This window comes from Somniosus microcephalus, chromosome 27, assembly GCF_052327205.1.
Source record: "Somniosus microcephalus isolate GS21.2 chromosome 27, FLI_Smic_1.0, whole genome shotgun sequence".
In the NCBI taxonomy this organism is placed as follows: domain Eukaryota; kingdom Metazoa; phylum Chordata; class Chondrichthyes; order Squaliformes; family Somniosidae; genus Somniosus; species Somniosus microcephalus.
Window position 1 is genome coordinate 13,640,369 of NC_141013.1, and position 25,411 is coordinate 13,665,779.

The window sequence follows — 25,411 nt, forward strand, 5'->3', positions numbered from 1 at the left end:
TACTGGTCTTGGGGATGCAGAAGTTTCATTTTTTTTTAAAAAGCAGAAATTTAAATCCTAAGGAAAGTTTAATGAAATTGGGCTTGCATGCTTTAGAAAAGAGGAGACTGACTTGAGGTTTACATGGTTAAAAAGGAAATCGACAAAGTTGATGCAGACACATTGTTCATTGATGCAGAGTCAAATACCAGGAACACATCATAAAAATTAAGTTAGAGTAAGAAGAGAAGTTGAGCACAATATTTTCATCCAAGGGGTACTAGAATTGTGGAATAATTTACCAGAGAAGGACATTGAATTATACAGTGCCAATGAGTTCCAGAGTACATGTTTGGAGAGAGAAGAATTTGAGGGAAATAATGAGGCGGTGTACAGGTGAAAGAGGGTTCGGATTGGATTGGTTGTGTCAAATGGCCTTTTCCTGCTTTAAACAAAAATCTTCCATTAAAAGATTGAGACATTGGATAAAATGACCATGAACTTGATGTTTAAATGAAATTCACTGTATTTTGTGTTAATGCCATCATTTTCTTATGTTGGCCAGAGGATATTACTATGGTGATTTGTCCTGGGATAGCCAATCACAGTGAAAAGCAGTACATCCGAACATTTGTTGACTATGCCCAGAAGCATGGCTACCGGTGTGCTGTTCTCAACCATCTTGGTGCATTGCCGAACATTGAGCTCACTTCTCCTCGGATGTTTACGTACGGTAAGGACATTTTCATTCAGAATTTTTTTGAGTAGGAGAGAAAAGTATAATATACAGTGATGGTCATGGGGCATACTGCACCGTGATGGACATAGTTACAGGTGAACTAAACCGTCTTTAGTCAAAAGTAATCTGCCAATGTTTATGTAAAACAAAACTTTTCTCATAAGGTTCCTTAACCTTTTTAAAAAAAAAATTAAAAAACGCCATTTTTCTATTCTAGTGGAAACTAGAAATTTCAGTCCTACTTCACTTCCACAACAACAATACAACAACTTGCATTTATAGAACGCTTTAACGTATTAAAACACGCTAAGTCACTTCACTGGAGCGTAATCAGCCTTGATGCGGCCTGGTGATGTCACCGACAGCCTGAATCCTGGAATAGTGCCATTTCATTTTTAAAATTCATTTTTGGGATGTGGGCGTCGTTGGCAAGGCCAGCATTTATTGCCCATCTCTAATTGCCCTTGAGAAGGTGGTAGTGAGCCACCTTCTTGAACCGCTGCAGTCCGTGTGGTGAAGGTACTCGCACAGTGCTGTTAGGGAGGGAGTTCCAAGATTTTGACCCAGCGACGACGAAGCAACGGTGATATATTTCCAAGTCAGGATGATGTGTGACTTGGAGGGGAACTTAGAGGTGGTGGTGTTCCCATGCACTTGCTGCCCTTGTCCTTCTAGGTGGAAGAGGTCGCGGGTTTGGGAGGTGCTGTCGAAGAAGCCTTGGCGAGTTGCTGCAGTGCATCTTGTAGGTGGTACACACTGCAGCCACGGTGAAGTGGGCGCTACAACTTCAAACTGGCCTGAGAGGTGGTCCAGAGCCACCTGTCTGGTGAGATGTAACCAACCAGTGCGTCGGCGGGTGTTTCAGCGGCAGCAGCGGGGCTATAAAAGTCCCAGAGACCAGGTAAGGCCTCAGTGCGTCGGCGGGTGTTTCAGCGGCAGCAGCGGGGCTATAAAAGTCCCAGAGACCAGGTAAGGTGTACCATTCTCCAGTCTGGGAACTCGGAGGGAAGGAGAGAGGTAAAAAGTAATCCAAGTGTGACGTCACCAGAAAGCGGGTAAGTGATTTGGTTGGTAAGCATTTCTCCCTTTTTAAGCTTAAATCTCTTTGGTTTATAGTTTCTAAGGTGCGATATTCATCATCTAGAATCGGGACAGAGGGTATTTAAAAATAATATCAAATTTAATTAATTACATAGAAGGGGAGATCAGGTGATGTGTTGCTGCTGCAATATGTGGGAGCTGGTGGACACCATTGATGCTCACGGTGATCACATTTGTAGTAAGTGTTGGCTGCTCGAGGAATTCCGGCTCCGTGCTGAAAAGCTGGAGTCCGAGCTTCAAACACTGAGACACATCAGGGAGGGGGAGAGTTACCTGGACTCTGTGTATCACGAGGTAGTCACACCAATTAGATTAATTAATTCAGATGTAGTCCGTGGCCAGGGTCAGGATGGTGTGCCTAGAAGTGAGGCAGGTACGGGGATCCAGGAGGTAGTCACAGAATCACAGAAAACCCACAGTGCAGATAGAGGCCACTTCGGCCCATCGAGCCTGCACCGACACATATCCCACCCGATCCCCGTAACCCCTACACCAACAGGTTCGAGGCTCTTACTCCCTGTGAGGATGGGAACAGGGACTGCGGGGAGGATGAGCAACCTGGCCACAGCACCGTGGAGCGGTGGGCCATTCAAGTGGGGGGAGTTAAAAGAAATGTTGTAGTGGTAAGGGATAGTATCGTTAGGGGGATAGATAGAGTTCTTTGCAGCCGAGAGCGAGAGTCCCGAAAGCTGTGTTGCCTGCCCGGTGCCAGGGTTAAGGACATCTCCTCTGGACTGGAGTGGGAGGGGGAGGATCCAGTTGTCATGGTCCATGTTGGTACCAACGACATAGATAGGACAAGGAAGGAGGTTCTGCTGAGGGAGTTTGAGCAGCTAGGGGCCAAATTAAAAAGCAGAACCACAAGGGTAATAATCCACGAGCGAATTTGGCTAGGACAAATAAAATTAGAGAGTTAAATGCGTGGCTCAAAGACTGGTGTGGGAGAAATGGGTTTTGCTTCCTGGGACACTGGCACCAGTACTGGGGCAGGAGGGAGCTGTTCCGTTGGGACGGGCTTCACTTGGCCAGTGCTGGGACTAGAGTCCTGGCGGATCATATAACTAGGGCTGTAGAGAGGGCTTTAAACTAACTAGTGGGGGGGGAGGTTCCTAGAGAGCAAATAATAAAAATGACAACAGAGAAGGTCATAGACTTAGGTAGCAGTGGGGAAATTAAAAACCAGAGCATGTCAGGAAGGGGCAGAAGGTATGGAGTAAAAGGTAAAGTAATAAAAAGGGCAAAAGCAGGAACTAAGTGTCACAAAACATATTTGAAAGTTCTCTATCTGAATGCACGTAGCATTCGTAACAAAATAGACGAGTTAATGGCACAAATAACTACATATGGGTATGATCTTGTGGCCATTACAGAAACATGGCTGCAGGGTGACAATGCCTGGGAATTAAACATACCAGGTTATTTAACGATCAGGAAGGACAGGCAGGAAGGAAGGGGAGGTGGGGTGGCTATGTTAATAAAGGAAGGAATCACTCTAATACAGAGAAATGATATTGGGTCAAAAGATCAGGATAATGAAACAGTTTGGGTGGAGGTAAGGAATAATAAGGGGAAAAAAACACTAGTGGGCGTAGTCTATAGGCCTCCGAACAGTGGCAACTCTGTTGGACGGAGTATCAATCAGGAAATAGTTGAGGCTTGTAATAAGGGAACATCTATAATTATGGGGGATTTTAACTGTCATATTAATTGGACAAATCAAATTGGGCAGGGCTGCCTTGAGGATGAGTTCATTGAGTGTATTAGGGATGGGTTTCTTGAGCAGTATGTAACTGAACCGACCAGGGGGCAAGCAACCTTAGATCTGGTCCTGTGTAACGAGACAGGATTAATTAAAAATGTCCTAGTAAAGGATCCCCTTGGAATGAGTGACCATAACATGGTTGAATTCCATATTCAATTAGAGGGTGAGAAGGTTGGATCTCAAACAAGCGTGCTAAGCTTGAATAAATGTAAGAAGTCACACAACACCAGGTTATAGTCCAACAGCTTTATTTGAAATCACAAGCTTTCGGAGCGCTGCTCCTTCTTCAGGTGAAGTGGAGAAATGCATAAAGACACAGCTTATATAGTCAGAGAATCATGTCAGATGTTTACAGGTAACCTTTCCAACTGCCATTTGTCACACCTCGGCAGAGAGATAATCACAGCAGTCAAAGGTGTGAATGGTGTCCAAACAGGTCAGTCAGGGAAACATTACATCAAAGAACAATGAGGTGGGGTCACAAGGGGTCAAATATTGCAGATGCTGGGGTCTGTATGAAAAGCAAAAAAAACAGACAAAAAACATTTTTTTTGGCTGGAAATCACAGCAGGTCCGGCCGCATCTGTGTAGAGAGAACAGGCCAATGTCGACTCGAGTCTGGATGACCCTGCATCAGGTGGGGTTACATGTAGCGTGACATGAACCCAAGATCTCGGTTGAGGCCGTCCTCATGAGTGCGGAACTTGGCTATCAGTTTCTGCTCGACGATTTTGCATTGTCGTGTGTCTCGAAGGCCACCTTGGAGAATGCTTACCCGAAGATCGGAGGCTGAATGTCCTTGACTGCTGAAGTGTTCCCTGACAAAGAAGTATACCGACAACTGGACAACCAGGAACACTACAGTTACCCGCAGATCCGACCAAAGAACACACCCGCCAACTCAACAGACTGATCAAAACCTTCGATCCAGACCTTCAAAGCATCCTACATGCTCTCAGCCCACGTACTCCCTGCGTGGGAGACTTCTACTGCCTCCCAAAGATACACAAAGCCAACACACCTGGACGTCCTATCGCATCAGGCAGCGGAACCCTGTGTGAGAACCTCTCTGGATATGTCGAGGGCATCCTGAAACCCATCGTACAGGGAACCCCCAGCTTCTGTCGCGACACTACAGACTTCTTACAGAAGCTCAGCACCCACGGACCAGTTGAACCAGGAACACTCCTCGCCACGATGGACGTCTCGGCACTCTACACCAGTATCCCCCACGATGACGGCATCGCTGCGACAGCCTCAGTACTCAACACCAACAACAGCCAATCTCCAGACGCCATCCGACAACTCATCCGCTTCATCCTTGACCACAATGTCTTCACCTTCGACAACCAGTTCTTTACCCAAACACACGGAACAGCCATGGGGACCAAATTCGCACCCCAATACGCAAACATCTTCATGCACAAGTTCGAGCAAGACTTCTTCGCTGCACAGGATCTCCAACCAACGCTATACACCAGATACATCGACGACATTTTCTTCCTATGGACCCACGGCGAAGAATCACTGAAAAGACTACACGATAACATCAACAAGTTCCATCCCACCATCAAACTCACCATGGACTACTCCTCAGAATCAGTCTCATTCCTGGACACACGAATCTCCATCAAAGACGGACACCTCAGCACTTCACTCTACCGCAAGCCCACGGACAACCTCACGATGCTTCACTTCTCCAGCTTCCACCCTAACCACGTTAAAGAAGCCATCCCCTATGGACAAGCCCTGCGAATACACAGGATCTGCTCAGACGAGGAGGAACGCGATGGACACCTACAGACACTGAAAGACGCCCTTGTAAGAACGGGATATGACGCTCGACTCGTCGATCGACAGTTCCGACGGGCCACAGCGAAAAATCGCATAGACCTCCTCAGAAGACAAACACGGGACACAACCAACAGAGTATCCTTCGTCGTCCAGTACTTCCCCGGAGCGGAGAAACTATGCCATGTTCTTCGCAGCCTTCAACATGTCATCGATGACGACGAACACCTCGCTAAGGCCATCCCCACGCCTCCACTACTCGCTTTCAAACAGCCGCCTAACCTCAAACAGACCATCGTTCGCAGCAAATTACCCAGCTTTCAGGAGAACAGCGACCACGACACCACACAACCCTGCCACAGCAACCTCTGCAAGACATGCCAGATCATCAACACAGATACCATCATCACACGTGAGGACACCACCCACCAGGTACATGGTACATACTCATGTGACTCGGCCAACGTTGTCTACCTCATACGTTGCAGGAAAGGATGCCCCGGAGCATGGTACATCGGCGAGACCATGCAGACACTGTGACAATGGACGAACGGACACCGCGCAACAATCACCAGGCAGGAGTGTTCCCTCCCAGTCGGGGAACACTTCAGCAGTCAAGGACATTCAGCCTCCGATCTTCGGGTAAGCATTCTCCAAGGTGGCCTTCGAGACACACGACAACGCAAAATCGTCGAGCAGAAACTGATAGCCAAGTTCCGCACTCATGAGGACGGCCTCAACCGAGATCTTGGGTTCATGTCACGCTACATGTAACCCCACCTGATGCAGGGTCATCCAGACTCGAGTCGACATTGGCCTGTTCTCTCTACACAGATGCGGCCGGACCTGCTGTGATGTCCAGCCAAAAAAAATGTTTTTTGTCTTTCTTTTTTTTGCTTTTCATACAGACCCCAGCATCTGCAATATTTGACCCCTTGTGACCCCACCTCATTGTTCTTTGATGTAATGTTTCCCTGACTGACCTGTTTGGACACCATTCACACCTTTGACTGCTGTGATTATCTCTCTGCCAAGGTGTGACAAATGGCAGTTGGAAAGGTTACCTGTAAACATCTGACATGATTCTCTGACTATATAAGCTGTGTCTTTATGCATTTCTCCACTTCACCTGAAGAAGGAGCAGCGCTCCAAAAGCTTGTGATTTCAAATAAAGCTGTTGGACTATAACCTGGTGTTGTGTGACTTCTTACATTTGTCCACCCCAGTCCAACTCTGGCATCTCCACACCAAAGCTTGAATAAAGGAGACTATGAAGGTATGAGAGTGGAATTGAGTAGAGTGGATTGGGAAAATAGATTAAAGGGTAAGACGATACATGATCAGCGGTGTACATTTAAGGAGTTATTTTACAACTTCCAAAAAATATATATTCCACAACTTCCAAAAAATATATATTCCACTGAGAAGAAAAGGGTGTAAAAGAAAAGACAGCCATCCGTGGCTAAGTAAAGAAATTAAGGATAGTATTCGAATAAAAACAAGGGCATATAAGGTAGCCAAATCTAGTGGGAGGATAGAGGATTGGGAAAACTTTAAAAGACAGCAAAAAATAACAAAAAGATTGATTAAGAAAGGGAAGATAGATTATGAAAGTAAATTAGCAAAAAATATAAAAACAGATAGTAAGAGTTTTTATAGTTATATAAAAAGAAAAAGGGTGGCTAAAGTAAATGTTGGTCCCTTAGAGGATGAGACCGGGAAATTAATGGTGGGAAATATGGAGATGGCAAAAACACAATGAATATTTTATATCAGTCTTTACAGTAGAGGACACTAAGAATATCCCAACACTGGACAAACAGGGGGCTAAAGGGGGGGGAGGAGCTAAACACGATCAAAATCACTAAGGAAGTGGTACTCGGTAAAATAATGGGACTCGAGGCGGATAAATCACCTGGACCTGATGGCTTACATCCTAGGGTCTTGAGGGAAGTGGCGGTAGGGATTGTGGATGCATTGGTAATAATTTTCCAAAACTCCCTAGACTCGCCAAAGGTCCCGGCAGACTGGAAAACTGCTAATGTAACACCCTTATTTAAAAAGGGCAGTAGACAGAAGGCTGGAAACTATAGACCGGTTAGCCTAACATCTGTGGTAGGTAAAATTTTGGAGTCCATTATTAAGGAGACAGTAACAGGACATTTGGATAATCATAATTTAATAGGACAAAGTCAGCATGGTTTTATGAAGGGGAAGTCATGTTTGACAAATTTGCTGGAGTTCTTTGAGGAAGTAACATATAGGGTGGATAAAGGGGAACCAGTGGACGTAGTGTATTTAGACTTCCAAAAGGCATTTGACAAGGTGCCACACAAAAGATTATTGCTTAAGATAAAAAATCACGGGATTGGGGGTAATATTCTGGCATGGATAGAGGATTGGCTAACTAACAGAAGGCAGAGAGTTGGGATAAATGGTTCATTCTCGGACTGGCAATCAGTAACTAGTGGTGTTCCGCAGGGGTCAGTGCTGGGTCCCCAACTCTTTACAATCTATATTAACGATTTGGAGGAGGGGACCGAGTGTAACATATCAAAGTTTGCAGATGATACTAAGATGGGAGGGAAAGTAGTGAGTGAGGAGGACATAAAAAACCTGCAAGGGGACATAGACAGGCTAAGTAAGTGGGCAGAGATTTGGCAGATGGAATACGATACTGGAAAGTGTGAGGTTATGCACTTTGGCAGGAAAAATCGTAGAGCAAGTTATTATCTTAATGGCAAGAAACTGGAAAGTACTGAAGTACAAAGGGATCTGGGGGTCCTGGTGCACGAAACTCAAAAGGTTAGTATGCAGGTGCAGCAAGTGATTAAGAAGGCCAATGGAATGTTGGCTTTCATTGCTAGGGGGATAGAATATAAAAATAGGGAGGTATTGCTTCAGTTGTACAAGGTATTGGTGAGACCACACCTGGAATACTGCATACAGTTTTGGTGTCCATACTTAAGAAAAGACATACTTGCTCTCGAGTCAGTACAAAGAAGGTTCACTCGGTTAATCCCAGGGATGAGGGGATGGACATATGAGGAGAGGTTGAGTAGATTGGGACTCTACTCATTGGAGCTCAGAAGAATGAGAGGCGATCTTATTGAAACATATAAGATTGTGAAGGGGTTGGATCGGGTGGATGTGGGGAGGATGTCCTCGATGATGGGTGAAACTAGAACTAGGGGGCATAGTCTTAGAATAAGGGGCTGCTCTTTCAAAACTGAGATGAGGAGGAACTACTTCACTCAGAGGGTGGTAGGTCCATGGAATATGCTGCCCCAAAAAGCTGTAGAAGCTACATCATTACATAAATTTAAAACAGAAATAGACAGTTTCCTAGAAGTAAAGGGAATTAAGGGTTACGGGGAGCGGGCAGGAATTTGGACATGAGTCTAGGTTCGGATCGGTCATGGCCCTGTGGGTAGCGGAGCGGGTCCAGGGGCTGTGTAGCCTGATCCTGCTCCTATTTCGTGTGTCTAATTCTGTTAGATTCAGGAGATGGTTCTGTGATAGTCGATTGGCGGTTAGGATCAGATCAGCCATGATCTTATTGAATGGCGGAGCAGAGTCGAGGGGCCGATTGGCCTACTCCTGCTCCTATTTCTTATGTTCTTAACTGGTATACTTTCTACTTTGCCAGGAGCATATTTTTGGGAGTTTGGTGTCTCTGGATCAATTCTTAGGGCTGTTCAAAGTGGGTTCCATTAAATTGTTCGGAGAATCCAATGCCTCCTTCCCTTCAGTGATGACATTGGAGCGGTCTTGATGAAAGGAGGTTTTTAAATAGCTGTACCATTGTGCCTTTTTTAAAGGTAATTATGTAGCGGAGAGGCAGATTTTCTTGTGGTAAGAACTTCATGTACTGGACAGAAGGTGCTATTGCCATGGTGTCATTTTTCCCACAGATTTAATGTTAATTCCTATTTGTGTTTCATGCTAGATTTAGATGGTAGAACTAGCATTCTGTTACTTGGATTGTGCATAAAATAAAAAAAAGAAAGTAGTTTAACCTTTTCAGTGGCTCATTGCATTTGTCAGAAAGCCCACATTTAATACAGCACTAATATCTTGTTTACTTGCCTCCTACAGTGAGTTTGGGTGCTGCTAAAATAAGGTCCATAGTCCACAGTGAAAGCACAGACAAGACTGTTAACGATAAGCAATATATGACATTGCTCTGTATAATTTCTTGTAATGCTCCTCCAGTGCCAGGTCTATTGTGGTTTAAAAATTGCAGGGTTTCCCAGTTTCTTGTGGAGAAATTAGTTGTGGATCTGTACTTTTTTTTCTACTAAATCCGATTTGTTTAAATTCTTTTAGAATTGTTACATCTTAAATTGCTTTTTAAAAAGAAAACACCTTTTCTTCCCAGTTGATGGAGCCACCCTTCTCTTTCTTCACCCCCACCCCCCCCCCCCCCCCCCCCGGGGCCCAAACTCTGGGAAGTCCATGAAGATCTGGTTTCTCTGTTCAACAGATGGCCAACGCTCCTCAAGAGATGTCATTCTCTTATGAGCACTCACCATGTTTTCCGTACCCTGGCGAGTTATCTCCTGCATGGAGGTTGCCAACCTTTCCATGGTGATGCGTTCATGCGCCAACGACTCCACAAAGGCTCTGCTCATGGTCGCTATGGACTCCTCCATTCGCTCCACACTCGCAGCGATCCTGGAGACAAAACCTGCCAGAGATTCCTGCATCTGTGCATGGAGATCCATCACCTCTTCTCTTGCGGATGGACCCAGAGGCAGAGGGTTGACCTGCAGCGCAGCTGAGCTGGCAGAGTCCTGCACCCTCTGACAAGGACTCTCCACTGCTGTCCCTGTCTCCAGAATCTGCTGAGGCTCACTTGTGAGCTGTGAAACACCAGGTGACAACACTACTCTGTCCCGAAGGTCCCCCCGAGGTGTGAGTGTCTGCGCTGGTGCTGGGTGCGCTTACTTCTGCTGACGCTGCGCCCTCAGATGTTGGAGCTTCCTCTGAAGAGTCTGGCTGCACAGCCTCTTCCTCCTCCACAGTGAGGACGGGGGCTCTGGATGGTACTGTGGGGGAGTAACGGAAGGAGTTAGAGATGTAATGCCAAGGTTCCTCTGGTGACTCCCAGCGAGTTGGCATCTGCTGACACCTGCATCCATGCAGCATTGGTCTCAGTGGGAGGCCTCTTCCTCCCTGACCTAGGGAAGAGGACCTCCCTGTGGGCCCTAACCCCATCCAATAATGCCTGCAGTGAAGCCTCGTCTAATTTGGAGGCAGCTCGGGGTCTGGCACTGCCCACAGCTGCTGCAGGCTCCTCTGCCGTCCTGTATGGTTCGTTTGGAAGCCTTCAGAGGATGCAGTGCTTGCTATGGACCTTGAAAGCACCACGAATGATGACATCATAGTGTGGGGATTTCTGACTCGAACTGGACAATTAGCAAGGCTTCCCACATGCTGGGAATTAATTGGCCACTTGAGGGAAAATTGCGTGGAGCTGGCTGACACTTTTTTACGTGTGTCAGAAACCCCACATTCGGGGAAATCCGACCATTCCCCACACAAGCCGAAAATCGGGGCCCATCAGTGAATACCTAAATAAAATAAGTACCAGCTTTGGCGATACTTTATTGTATGTTTGTGCTTTCTTGGTAAAGTAAGAGGAGCTAGCAGACAGTTAAATACAAATCTTGGTTTGTGTTTGCTTCCTTTTTTTATAATTGCTTTCTGCTGTTTAGCCTTTTTTTTGGGAAGAGTTCAACCGGCTTCATGTAGCTTGCAGGCAACACTCCTAACAGCTGATGTAGGCAAACAGCAACAGTGGAAATGTGTTAGCAATTAAAAATGGTGTAATGGAACGTGATAAAACAGTAGCAGCAAACTTACAGCCTATTTCTGTTGGTTCAGTGTCTTTTGTTATGTATGGAATCTTGATGCACAATAGGGAGCCAATAATACTTTGAGATAGAGAGTTCATGAAAGCTCGGGTTATATTTCATGTTCCTTGAGATTATATCCACCTTTTCAAGATTGCCCAAACTGCATATAACCCCTAGAATTTATACTCTGTGCTGCTCCCAACTGCGTTGCATGTGTTCTGGTTGTTGAGTTTGTCATTTAAATCAGCATAGGATCTGCATAGTATGGGGTTTTTTTCTTGTTGTAAATTTGGTTCAGAGCTCCATGTAAAACGGAAAAGGAATATATTCTTACTCCTCAAAGAAGTTTTATATTAAATCATGTGTGGTCCCAGGTGCGTGAAGCTTAAATGGAGACCCATGGCCTCTGTGTGCCTCTTTTTCCTGTTTGTTGATGCTGACGGTCATGAAAGAAATTCTGCGGTAAGAGGTCATTGGAGATCTGATGACAACTCGCCACAAAAATATAGCTGTCTGACGCTGTTGGATCTCCAGAGGTTGCCAGCTTTATATTTGACTACTGTTGAGGGGGAGGGGTGGGTGCCACTGTTAACAACATCTAATATAAAACTCTCTTTAGAAGCCCACCTGGGTGTCCTTGTGCACCAGTCGCTGAAGGTAAGCATGCAAGTGCAGCAGGCGGTTAAGAAGGCAAATGGTATGTTGGCCTTCATAGCGAGAGGGTTTGAGTACAGGAACAAGGATGTCTTGCTGCAGTTGTACAGGGCCTTGGTGAGACCACATCTTGTGTATTGTATGCAGTTTTGGTCGCCTTATCTGAGGAAGGATATTCTTACCATGGAAGGAGTTCAGCGAAGATTCACCAGGCTGATATCTGGGATGGCAGGAATGATGTATGAGGAGAGATTGGGGCGATTGGGCTTGTACTTGCTGGAGTTTAGAAGAATGAGAGGGGATCTCATTGAAACTTATAAAATTCTGGCAGGACTGGACAGACTAGATGCAGGGAGGATGTTCCCGATGGTCGGGGAATCCAGAACCAGGGGTCACAGTCTAAGGATAAGGGGTAGGCCTTTTAGGACAGAGATGAGGAGGAATTTCTTCACCGAGAGTGGTGAACCTGTGGAATTCTCTACCACAGAAGGCAGTAGAGGCCAATTCATTAAATATATTCAAGAAGGAGTTGGATATATTTCTTAAGGCTAAAGGGATCAAGGGGTATGGGGAGAAAGCAGGGACCGGGTACTGAACTTGGATGATCAGCCATGATCGCATTGAATGGCGGAGCAGGCTCGAGGGGCCGAATGGCCTACTCCTGCTCCTATCTTCTATGTTTCTAAGTCCACACAAGACTTGAATACTCCAACACATGGGAGATTTTTTCCCCCTCCTTGACAGGATTCTGAAGGCGGTGTTTCCACAACCTGTCACAATCTTCTTTGTCTATATTTTATTGATGGGTGTTGCTCCTGTGAACTTTTTTTTTGCCCTGCATGTTCTTAGTCCTTATTGCATTTTCAGTGTTGAAATTAAAACTCATTGCAGCAATCTAATCTCCTACTCTAATTTAATTTATTCTTTCCCAGAAGAATGCCTCCATCTTCCCTTTCTCCTACAATCTCCAGGCTTTTAAAGCCCAAAGGTTGGTTGCTAACACTAAAGTAGGGAGCTTGGAAAATGAGGACAAGGACAGTAAGTGATTTTAGCAAGACATAATTATGATGCAGTTTGGCAGAGAATTGTGAGGTTATGCATTTTGGGAGGACAAATGAGTGGGAATTAAAGGGTGTAGACAAAAAGAAATCAAGGGATTCAAAGATATAATTCCTTAAGTGCGCATGCAGGTAGATCAAACCATAAGTAGCATTTTGGGTTTTAGAAATCAGGCATAGAGTACACAAACCGCAAAGGAATGATAAATTGGTACACGGCTGTGGTTAGGCCACATGATATTGTGCAGTTTTGGGTACCTCATTATAGAAAGTACATTAAAATTGTAGCGAGTGTACGGCATAAATTTACCAGGATGATATCTGGGGAACTGTAGTTGAGGAGAGACTTGAGACACTGGGACTATTTCCACTACAGTAAAGAGGGCTAAGAGGAGATTCAATAGAGGTTTTTTAAACTACAAAGGATTTTATAGGGTGAATAGGCTGAGAATCTTTTTAAGAGTAGATAAATATTTGCAGCAGTGGAAGATACAGGGCAATGGGGAGAAAGCGAAGGATGCATTAATTTTGGATTGCTCTAGCACAGACAAGGTAGACCAAATGACTTCCTCCTGTGCTGTAAGCATCTACGACACCAGCCAGTGCTACTTGCCGCCTTTTCTTTCTACCTCTTCAACCTAGTTGGTGTCCTGCATTATGTGACCAGTGGTTCTTAACCTAGGTTTCTTTTTTTTTTTTTTAAAAAGAGCATGGTTTAACTCCAAAATTTGATTGATACATAACAGTCACTGTTTAAAGTGAGATGGTTATTGTAGCTGTTACAGTTTGAAGTTTTGCATTTGGTAAATCTGCAGTGTGATTGCAAGTTGATTAGAATTGCAAAAAGATCATGATATTATGAATCCAAGTGCCTTGTGTTTTTGTAAGGAGATGGAAATGTGATTACTGTCACATTTGATCTAATTTGAGATCCGTGCTGCATGTATGTTGGTGCAAATTGATACATGAACATTTTTGAGTGCATGGGCACCAAGTGAAGGCCGAGGGCCCTTTTTGTGAACTTTACCCGCATTCTCACCAATGATTGAAAAGCTAATAGGAAAGAGCCCCATGTTTTCTAGGCCTTTGACAACAATTGTCTGCTCTCTCAGGTGGACATAAAAAAGATCCCATGGCTCTATTTCAAAGAAGAGTAGGGGTGTTATCCCCGGTGTCCTGGCCAATATTTATCCCTCCATCAACATCACTAAAACAGATTATCTGATCATTGCTGTTTGTGGGAGCTTGCTGTGCGGAAATTGGCTGCCGCATTTCCTACATTACAACAGTGACTACACTTCAAAAAGTACCTAGTTGGCTGTAAAGCACTTTGGGGCATCCAGTGATTGTGAAAGGCGCTATATAAATGCAAGTCTTCTTTCTATTGAGATCCAGGAATAATTGAATCCTCAGTGCCACTGGAGGTGTGGTTTATTGTCGGGTGCTGGAGCCATCTAATTATAGTGCTTCCACTGCTGGCAACGCCCCATCAGTTGAAAAGCCCCTATAGTCTCACATCTGTTTGAACTTTGATTTCAGTGCAGTCATCAAACTCGGCATCAAAACAATGGAAGGATTAACATTAATTAATCGTTCAAGTTTCAGCCTATCCGTTTAGTCAGTTGTGTCTCGCACTACATTTTTTTAACAATACTGCCAGAGGTAACTTAATGTCTGAATAAATGTAATATTACTAAGATTAAAATTCAGCTGTGTATTATTTCATAAATCAAATGACTAATAACTACTGGCAATGAACTGGCCTAAAAATCTTAGCTCGGACATGGAGCATAGTAGTTGAATGGAAGGGTAATGCCCTGTCTCTTTTATGCCTGAAGCGTAATTCATTTCCGCTTTGTTCTCTGCAGATATTTCTGCATTTCAAAGTCCTACCAGCTTCTTTTGTTTCTTGGGATTGATTTAATACTTTTTCTCTCTGCTTTTTTAAAAATAAAAATTAACATTTCAATAGCCTACTCGTGCTTTGTCCAGATTCATTTAGCCATATGCTAATGAAATATCTCAACAGGTTATTGATGTAGTTTTGTTGTATTCACTGGTCTTGCTGATGAGAGGTAGGGGAAGAGAAGTCCTGCCTTTGAAGTTACAGTGCAATTCCAATTTGGGACTCGCCCCCACCCTCCCATTTTCAGATATTTTAACCCTCCCCTGCCAGGAAAAATGCATTCATCTCTATTACAGGTATCCGGAGAGCAGATAGGTGTAAATATACAGCCTTCTAACACAATGCTGGTGGATGAGCATAAGATCAAATAAAATAGCACATTGCACTTACAATTTAAAAACAGCTGGTTTTGTGCTATGTTACAAAGCTTCTGGATAATTGAAAGATTCTGATCTAAACTACAAAGCTTTGAGTAGTTTGCCATCAGAGCCCTTTGATTTTGTTACAAATTCAGAACACATGCCCATTTCATACACTAATTTTTCTTGCAGTACATTAGATTTTACATAACTGTTCTGTCATTGTGACTGTGAACTGCACTCCTTTCAAAAGTGGCTACTTTGACAAGGTACTGAAAGGTGGCGGTGAAATTGGGCAACATCATGAGTCAATGGATTTGGAAGAGGTGGAAAGAAATTGGCCACACAAGTGCATGATCCTGTTCTGAATCCATTCCCTCACCCCAATGTTCTGGTGGAACCCATTCCCTTAGGCCTGGTGCTATGTGGCTAATGACTGAACAGACTTGATTCTACTGCCATAGATGTTGAGAATTGCTTCCTATTTCTGTGGGGGATGGGAGAGAAACTGTAATCCTAAATGTTCTTGATAATTGCTTCCCACACACAGCGACGGTTGAATGCTTTGCTAATAAATCACTTGCAAAAGAAAAGGCACTGAGGGTGTTATGTACTTGTTCCTCCTCCCTGCATCCTCACTGATTTTAAAAAGCAAGACTCATCACACCATCTCAGACTCTACTGTTTTCCAGAAACTCAAAACTTAGGAACTCCTTAACTACTTTAGTCTTCCCTTCCTCCTCTTACGTTTTCAAATCTCAACTACTGCCATTGGCATTTGATTTCCTTCTTCCTCTGCTCTGATGGTGTCCTGCTCTATGGGCCTTGGCCGGGTTCTCTTTTTAAAAAAAAAAAAAAAATAACCAGATTAACGAGATGAGAAGGGAGTTGATGACTCGAGGGAAATACACTTGCATCATTTCCACAAGACAAGTTGTCCTTAATCAAGTTATTGCATTCATACACGGGGAAAGTCCTTGGCTCAGTTGGTAGTACTGCACCTCTGGGCCAAGAGAGTAATTCTGTTCTTTAAATGTGGTGTTAAAGTGATGTCACATCGTTTGGGTGGAGGTTAACGATGTGCATGATGGGGGTGGGAGGATGACTTTAGGGTTGTTACGGATGTACTAAGATGAGCCAAATGGCCTTCCTCATCTGTAATTATCTTGTGATCCCATGACAGTATTTGAGGAAGAGCAGGGAGATCTTCCAGTGCCCTTGTCAACATTCTTATATATTCTCAACACATGTCATCAAAAACAGATTAACCCCTCATTGCTTTGTAAGGCATTGTTGGTACTAAACAGCTATCGTGCTTACCCACAAAATGGTCACTGCACTCCAAAAAAAAAAAAAAAAAAAAGTGAAATGCTTCCATTCATTTCAATGATGTGATGAGGCACTCTCAGTGCAAGTCTGTCCAGCTGACTTCATGCAGATTTCTAGCGGGTCCATCAGTCTGTTCTATATGCCCACCCTGCAATTGGAAAGGCATTCTCAAGGAAAGACAGTCTGGTGTATTCCAACAAAGTTTAGTGCGTGACTAATATCCTTCTCCTTGCATGGTTGCATGTGTACCTCTCAAAAGTTGCGTGTTGTGTTTTTAAGTCTTTTTAAAGTAATCAGTTTATATTGCATGACTGTCACAAGGGTGATGACATAGATACTGACTGGAAGAAAGTATGTGCACAACTTTGCAGTGGGTTGTCAGAGTTTTGTGTTTATTCTACATTGATACTTTAACAACTACATATGTGCTTGTACCAATTAGCCTCTGCAGAATACACACTTGTCTAAACTATAGAACTGTCATTTGTCGGCCGCGCAGCCTTCAATGTGGAGTAAGAAATTTTTGAATTCCAGAATGTATTGACCTGTCTTACACATTGACAGGGAAAATATTTGTTCAAAATTAACGTGGATAAGATCAGGTCTGCAAAACTAGGTTGTGCTGTGTGCAGCTTCCAACTTTAGTACAGCACCAAAAGATTTGGAACACAAGCTGTCCATAATGGTATGTGGTTTTTCAGTCACCCGTAATGAGTGGAATCAAAAACCCCTTGAAAGTGAATTTCCAAGACAAAAACAGTATTATAATTCTGACAACTAATGGGTTTCATTAAAACGTTCATGGTTTCTAACCTGTTTAAGAATACTATTTACACTTCTAAATTTGTCAGATTGCCAGAGCACAGATGGCAGAACCTGTAGAAGAACTTGGCAAAATACAATGAATAGGGATTTAAATGTTTGAGCAAATTACTTTAAAATCTGTTTCTGTCAATCATTTTATTACTTTGAAAGTTAAACATGATTTTTTTTTTCTAGGTTGTACATGGGAGTTTGGCGCCATGGTAAATTACATAAAGAAAACCTTCCCTCAGACCCAGCTGGTTGTTGTGGGTTTCAGTCTGGGTGGAAACATTGTTTGCAAATATCTTGGCGAGAATCGAGCCAATCAGGAGAAGGTGCTTTGTTGCATCAGTGTCTGTCAAGGCTACAGTGCGCTGCGGTGAGTTGTTTTAAAATTAAATGTACACATGTATTCATTCCCAGGGTGCAACAAAATTAGCTTGAAATGCCAAATTGATTCAGAAAGGTTAAATGTACCATGTAGTGTGATACTGAACCAAACAGACCAGATGTTCTCCGGTTCAATCCCCAGTCGATCAGCCAAGACACACATTTTGGCTGCTGCAATTGGCTTTAGTGCTCTGGGGCTAGAGAAGAAAAAAATCAATCCTCCTACTGTTGTACTCAATGGATAGTGACTAAGGATATCGGATAAGGACAGGATCAGGGCCCACTCTGATGCTCTGCACTGTTGAATAGCAAGCTGACGCTTGCTGTTATGGGGGAGGCATAAAGAATGGTCCTTTGTAGGAGGAACCAAGAGGCCTCTAGCACCCTGGAACTACACCCTAGTTCCTTCAGGAGAAGAGAAGGAAAATATTGAAACTTTGTTTTAAGATGCCTGTGTTTTTCGTAGGAACCTTAATTTCATATACAGGAAGCTTTGTTATATCCGGCACCGACGGGACCGAGCTGTTGCCGATCTATCAAAACTGCCGGACATACAAAGTTAATGTTGAAGCATACGGAGGTTTTCATCTCCGTATCTGACAACAAACACTCTTGTTGTATCCGTGTGTTAATGGAGACACGGAATGCAGGAGTTAGTTTCACAGGTGTTTACTGAACAAAGTCTGGAGGTGAACTAACAGATACAAGACACTATACAGGCTTATATAGCCCGAGTGGCCATTACCGGCATTACAGTACACAGGGGGCTCTTAAAGGCACATACACCACAATTCCTCCCCTTTTAGACAACCAGTACATAACATTTTAAGTAATCATTAATTAACATGTTACAAGAACAATAATTACACATTTGCTGCAGTTAATCAATTATAAGTCAGTCTCTCTGGAGGCTTCCTGACTCGGTCCGGATAACACCTCGGTGGTGTAGTCGTTTTTGGTGGTGTGGTAGGTTCTTTTGGCAAGGTCGATTCGGCTTGAATGCCAGTGTCGGGTTCATCTGGTTCCAGTATCACCGGATCGGAGGTAGATACTATGGGTATCTCTGCTTCATCATTAAGCGTATAGAGTTGTGTAGGTTGTCCCTTTTCGGGTGACTCTATGATCTGGTCAGCATGGCGCCTTATTATGCTTTCTCCAATGTCCACGGTATACATCAGCGGTCCTAGTCGTGTGCAAATAGTCCCAGGCTGCCATTTCTCGGTACGGTAGTCCCGGGCCAAAACTTGTTGACCTATCTGGAAGGTTCTTGTTGGCCTTTCTTTCATGCCTTGAAATTGCCAGTTCTCCACGTCCCTTCTGATGTTTGGCTTGATCAAATCCAGCCAGCATCTTAGGCTTCTATTGAAGAACATCATGGCGGGAGTTTGGTTTGTAACCACATGTGTTTCATTCCTGTATGCAAACAAGAAGTTATCTACCTTATGCTGTAGATTTATGTCTTCATTACCCATGGCCTTCTTGAAGGTCTGGACAAACCTTTCAGCCAATCCATTGGTGGCGGGATGGTATGGGGCGGACGTGTAGTGCTTAACCCCATTGTTTTTTAAGAACTTCCTGAATTCTTCGGACACAAATTGCGGTCCATTATCAGAACAGATCTGTTCAGGCAGCCCATTCCTGGCAAATATGGTCCTTAATACTGTGATGGTTTTTTCCGTGGTGGTGGAGGACATCTTTATTACCTCCGGCCACTTGGAGTGCGCATCAACCGCGATTAAGAACATTGAGTCCATAAATGGACCAGCAAAGTCGATGTGTACCCTTTGCCATGGAGATGAGGACCACTCCCATGGATGTAGAGGGGCTTGTGGTGGGGCGTTTTGGACCTTCTGGCATCCTAGGCAGCTCTTGGTCATTTCTTCGATGTCTCCATCGATACCTGGCCACCACACAAACGCTCTGGCTAGGTTCTTCATTTTCACTCCACCCAGATGCCCCTCGTGAAGCTCCTTTAGCACTTTATCCTGGAGTTTGGGTGGAATCACCACTCTGGATCCACACATCAAGGTTCCTCGGCACACTGACAGCTGTTCTCTTCTTTGCGAGAATGCTGGCAACAGTGGTTCGCCATGTGCTGGCCATCCCTTCACCGTTAAATCGTAGACTCGTGAGAGAGTCGGGTCATTTCTCGTTTCCTTTTCAATGGCAGAATTTGTTACTGGTAGACATTCCACTATGGTAGAGTGGAACATCTCCACTGGGTCTACTGTAGGTGCCTCTTCTACCGTTGGCAACGGTAGGTGCGATAAACCGTCAGCATTCCCATGCTGTTTTGATCCTTTGTATTCTATGTCATATTGGTGTGCCCCTAGAAAAAGGGACCACCTCTAGCCTTTGCGCTGTCATAATGGGAACACCCTTTTTAGGGTTGAATATGGAGACGAGGGGTTGATGGTCAGTCAACAAGGTAAATTTTTGTCCGTGTAGGTAATGGTTGAATTTCTTCACTTCCCCATACCAGGCTGAGTGCTTCCCTGTCGATCTGGGCATAGTTACGCTCAGCTGAGTTCAATGAGCGTGACGCAAAAGCTATCGGCCGCTCCGAGCCATCAGGGAATCTATGCGATAATACCGCTCCTACGCCGTAAGGGGATGCATCGCACGCCAGTCTGATTGGCAGTGATGGGTTGTAATGAGCCAAAACTTCCTTGGACGTGATCAAGCCTTTGCATTTATGGAAGGCACGTTTACAGTCTTCGCTCCATTTCCAAATTACTCCCGTTTGTAGCAGTTCGTTAAGAGGGTGCAGAAGAGTTGACAAGTTCGGTAAAAATTTATGATAGTAATTTATCAATCCCAGGAACGACCTTAATTGTGAGACATTTTCAGGTGCTGGGGCTTTTATGACCGCTTCAATTTTTTCAGGTGACTTATGCAACCCTTCCTTGTTAATTATGTGGCCACAATATGATATTTTGTTTCTGGAAAAATTCGCACTTGGGGCGATTTGCTCGTCGGCCCCGTTCTTTCAACCTAGTGAGCACCTGCTCCAAATTGGCAAGGTGCTCGTTGTTGTTTTCTCCTGTTACAAGGATGTTGTCTAGGTAGCATTGAGTGCCTGGAATCCCTTGGAGGACTTGCTCCATTTTAACTGGGGACCCCGCTATCGTGAGGGTAACCCAAATGGTCTGGCAATCTTCTTTGGTAATTACATTATGTAATTTGAGACAGCTTAGTCTCTTGTTTCCGGAGTCGCTATTGCTCTTCTGGTCTTCGGAGCTACTGTCCGTCATCATTTGTACCTTTCTGTACTTTTCCTTATTGATTTTTTTCCTGTCCGTGGATTTTTTGTTTCCAGATCGGCATACACGTGCAATGTGTCCAATCTTTCCGCATTGCCTGCATGCTTTGTCCTTGAACCAGCAGTCCCTCTGGTCATGGGTGGATCTGCCGCAGCGATAACATCTCTCAACCCTGTGTCATTTCATGGGTGCCGAAGTCCTGTGGCTTTTGCTGTATCTCTGCAGCTCCTCTTGCGGCTGCTTCGTATGATACAGCCACACTGAAAGCCTTGTCCAGTGTCAAATCTTTCTCGGAAAGTAGCCTTTTCTGTGTTCCTTCACTTAGGAGACCGCAGACGAATTTGTCTCGAAGAGAATCTGCCAGTCCTGCCCCGAATTGGCAGTGCTTTGACAGCTTCCTTAATTCGGTGAGGTAATCAGCGTTACTTTCATTCTTGTGCTGATTCCTCCTGAAGAATTTGAATCGTTCCGCTATCAGCAGCGGTGTTGGGTTTAAGTGCTCCTGTAGGGTATCAACAATCTCCTTCAAATTCTTGTCTTTCGGTTTGGCTGGAGTGATTAAGTTTCATAACAGCCCGTATGTCCTTGCGCCCATTAGATTTAGAAGTACTGATGCCTTTTTATCATCCTCTATTTTATTTGCTGTGCAATATACCTCCACTCTTTCCACATATGTGGTCCAATCCCCTCTATCGCTATCGAAATCAGTAATATTGCCAGTCTTAGGCATCCTGAAAAAAAAATGGCGCCTCCCGCGCTTTCCTTTCTTCCCCGCAGAAAAAAAATGGCGCCTCCCGTGCTTTCCTGCCGCTGCCGCTTCTGACAACGCTGTTCTCCGCGGTTTTTATTTACATAGGTATTTTTAATAGGTGGAGACTCGTTCCCGCTGGACTCTCTGGGACTTCGGGCCGAGTGACCATTACCGGCATTACAGTACACAGGGGGCTCTTAAAGGCACATACACTACAACTGTTGCTTAGCAACAGCTTGTAAACAGTCGGCCCGTACCTTGGAAGCATCTCTGTAGCTTAGCAACAGCTTCAGAGAGACTTTCCAGAGCCCGGCTGTTGAAAACAAAGCCACGAGAAGAAAAAAAACCTAACAAAACGGCTCCTGAGTTCTGCCGGTAGATCGAGGTTTCCGGACATACAACCTCTGGATAAACCAAAGTTTCCTGAAAATTGTTAAACTCGAATTACTGCTGCCTCAAAGTTGTAATACATTTAAGCATCAGTTGTTCCAGAAATTTATCAGTCAACTCTTGAGAAAGGGTTAATTCAGCAGGTTGCCAAAAAATTGTAGTCACAGATTCAAAAATTCTACCAGTTAATTGCCCTACCCTACCTCCCATGCTGTGTTGGATTCATTTTTTTAAAATTACATTTTAAACTGTAAATAAAATCACTCTGTAATTGAGAGTAAGCAATGCTTGGTGTATCAAAGGTTCTGGTAAGTCAAAGGACTAGTTAAAGACAGTATATTTAGTGGGTCTTTTGCATTTACTAGTAAATTAAAGACTTTATACTAATTAGATAATACAGTAGAACCTCCGATAAGAGCACTGACGTTATGAATTAACTGCAGCTTAGTACAGAAATGGAACTTATTGTACATGATTTCTGCATTTCTCATTTTATATTTCAATACAAGTACATTATACTACAGTATGTAACTTTTTTTGTTGCGAAACCTTGGTAGAAAGCTAAAGTCCATTGTATAGGATACATGAAGTTTGAGGAGAATAGAGAAGATTAGGTGAGTCAGGAAGTGACTAGGTGTTGGCAAGCTTAGGTTTTAAGCAAGTTAATTGAAAACTGAGGGCAGTGAGGAGTTTACAGTTCGAAGTCCTGGCACAGAATGTGAGTAGGCAATGGAGCAATAATTTTAACACTACGTATAGGGATGACAAAGTGCATTAAGGAGGTGTATGTGGACCTTGGTACAAGCACGAGGAGTCCACAATAAACCTTCTTTAGTCATTGGGAAATTGCACTTTCAGAGTTCTGCTTAGTTCAGATGAATGCTCTCCAGTGTTTAAGTGTTTGTATTTTTGAAGTTTTGGTGTATCTATATATATATATATATATATAAGCGGCTCTTCTGTCTGTCCCGATGTCTGTCCGTTCTCTATACGTTTGAAAGTTAGAGCGTACCGACGCGCGCGTCGCCTCAAAAGAAAGCTTGCGATTCCGGACCGGTCATAGGCGTATTTACGTTTCGGCCGGACAAAAATCCCGCCCGCGGTATCCCAAAAATGTTCAGCGTTCCGCTCATTAGCATCTCATTAGCGACCGTGTGACGTCGAGGTCCACCAATCGGACGGCGGGTTCCTTCCTACAGTTGAGTGTCGAGTGACTCGACGATTGACCAATCCTACGCTTCGGTGACCTCACCGGTTGACCAATCAGTGCGTGTGTGGGCGGGCCTTATCCTTCTGAACCGAGGTGAGTGGCCGCCATCTTGATTTTTCACAATTTTTTCCCCCACACTTTGTGTGTTAGGGAACTAAGGTAAATATTTTAATGATGTGCTAGGGAATTAAATAACAATTTAATAGGGGGGGGGGGGGGAGAGCCTCGGGAAATCGCGAGGGGGGGGAGCCTCGGGAAATCGCGCAGGGGGGGTGGGGGAGAGCCTCGGGAAATCGCGCGGGGGGGGTGGGGGAGAGCCTCGGGAAATCGCGCGGGGGCGGTGGGGGAGAGCCTCGGGAAATCGCGCGGGGGGGGGGGTGGGGGAGAGCCTCGGGAAATCGCGCGGGGGGGGGGTGGGGGAGAGCCTCGGGAAATCGCGGGGGGGGGGGGGTGGGGGAGAGCCTCGGGAAATCGCGCGGGGGGGGGTGGGGGAGAGCCTCGGGAAATCGCGCGGGGGGGTGGGGGAGAGCCTCGGGAAATCGCGCGGGGGGGGGTGGGGGAGAGCCTCGGGAAATCGCGCGGGGGGGGGTGGGGGAGAGCCTCGGGAAATCGCGCGGGGGGTGGGGGGAGAGCCTCGGGAAATCGCGCGGGGGGGGTGGGGGAGAGCCTCGGGAAATCGCGCGGGGGGCCGGAGAGAGGGACAAAGGGGAGGGAGGGAGACAGGGGAGAGGAGGGGAGGGAGGGAGACAGGGGAGGGGAGGGAGAGGAGAGGAGAGGAGGGGAGGGGGGGGATAGGACAGGGAGAGGATAGGACAGGGAGAGGATATGACAGGGAGAGGGGGGACACACAGGGGCAGGGAGACCAAGCGCCCCAAAATTGCCCTCGCAACGCGGGGCTCCCCAGCTAGTATATATATATATCTGAACTTTGCAGTTATTTAAGTTGTAGCAGTTCAGGTTGTACCTTTCCCTTTGTCACCTGTGTCTTTATGCTTGGGAGCAAAGCTCAAGTTTCCTTTTCAATTAGATATTGGGGCTTTTTTCTGTAATCATTACTAAAATCTTTTTTCAAGATTGAATAAGCCAAGGATTATGAAGGACAACTAATTCTGTACCAGTATTGGCATTATAGGTACTATTCCTGTTCTGTATTCAGCGCTAATATGGCAAAGTAGCAGTACTTGTGTTGCTTTGTTACTTCGGGTACAAGAAATGAACCTATATAGGCTCTCGTGCCCCCCCCCCCCCCCAGCTGTAAAGATATCCCTACCACAGTATTGACAAGATATAGGACATTGGAAATGATAGAATGTAATATTGTCATTTGGTCCATCCAACAGACCACGTACAGTTTGCACTATTTTAGTGTCAGTTTGGCTCATTGGTAGTGTACTTGCCTTGTAGTCAGGAGGTTGTGGGTTCAAGTCTCTCTCTAGGACTTTAGCATGTAATCTAGGCTGCCATTTTAGTGCAGTTGTGAGAGGTTGCTGCATTGTTGAACGTGTGATCTATTGGATGACATGTTGAATTGTCTGCTTGTTTTAGTGGATGTTAAAGATCCTATGCCACTATTTGACAGAATAGAGGATTCTCCTGCTGTGCAGACCACATTTCTCCCTCAGCCAACACAAAAAATAGATTATTTCATCTCGTTGTTCTGTGAGATCTTGCTGCGTGCAAAATGGCTGCTGCATTTCTCTACATGACGGTCACGGCATCTCAAAATAATTTGTTGTATGTGAACAGTGTGATCTTTAAAGCCTGGAACAGGCAGACAGGACCACAGTTCAACTTCATCTGAATGATGCAACTTCCAACAAAGCAACACTCTCCCTCAGTACTTTACTGGAGTGTCGGGTGGCGCTGGACCCTAGATTGGGGCTACAATCTGCAGCCTTTCTGACTGAGGCGAGTGCTGTCGAGCTGATCCTGTGCTTCAATGTTTAACGCTGGTGCCAGACTGCGCCACTAAAACAAGCCATGTCTTTAGTAGTTAATGTGGGAAAGGGGATTGGGAACACAAATTAATTAAACTGAGTTTATATCGCTCTGGAAGTGAGACAC

General features: G+C 44.8%; 1 protein-coding gene across 3 annotated transcripts in view; it reads left to right on the forward strand.

The window, feature by feature from the left end:
• The window catches only part of LOC147099986 (monoacylglycerol lipase ABHD2-like), a 126,703-nt gene that overhangs the window by 72,515 nt on the left and 28,777 nt on the right, over positions 1 to 25,411 (forward strand). For all 3 annotated transcript variants that reach the window (XM_085968545.1, XM_085968544.1, XM_085968546.1), the window contains exons 5-6: positions 545 to 712; positions 17,539 to 17,722. In XM_085968545.1, the coding sequence (XP_085824671.1) occupies positions 545 to 712; positions 17,539 to 17,722 (352 nt within the window). The remainder of the gene's footprint in view (positions 1 to 544; positions 713 to 17,538; positions 17,723 to 25,411) is intronic.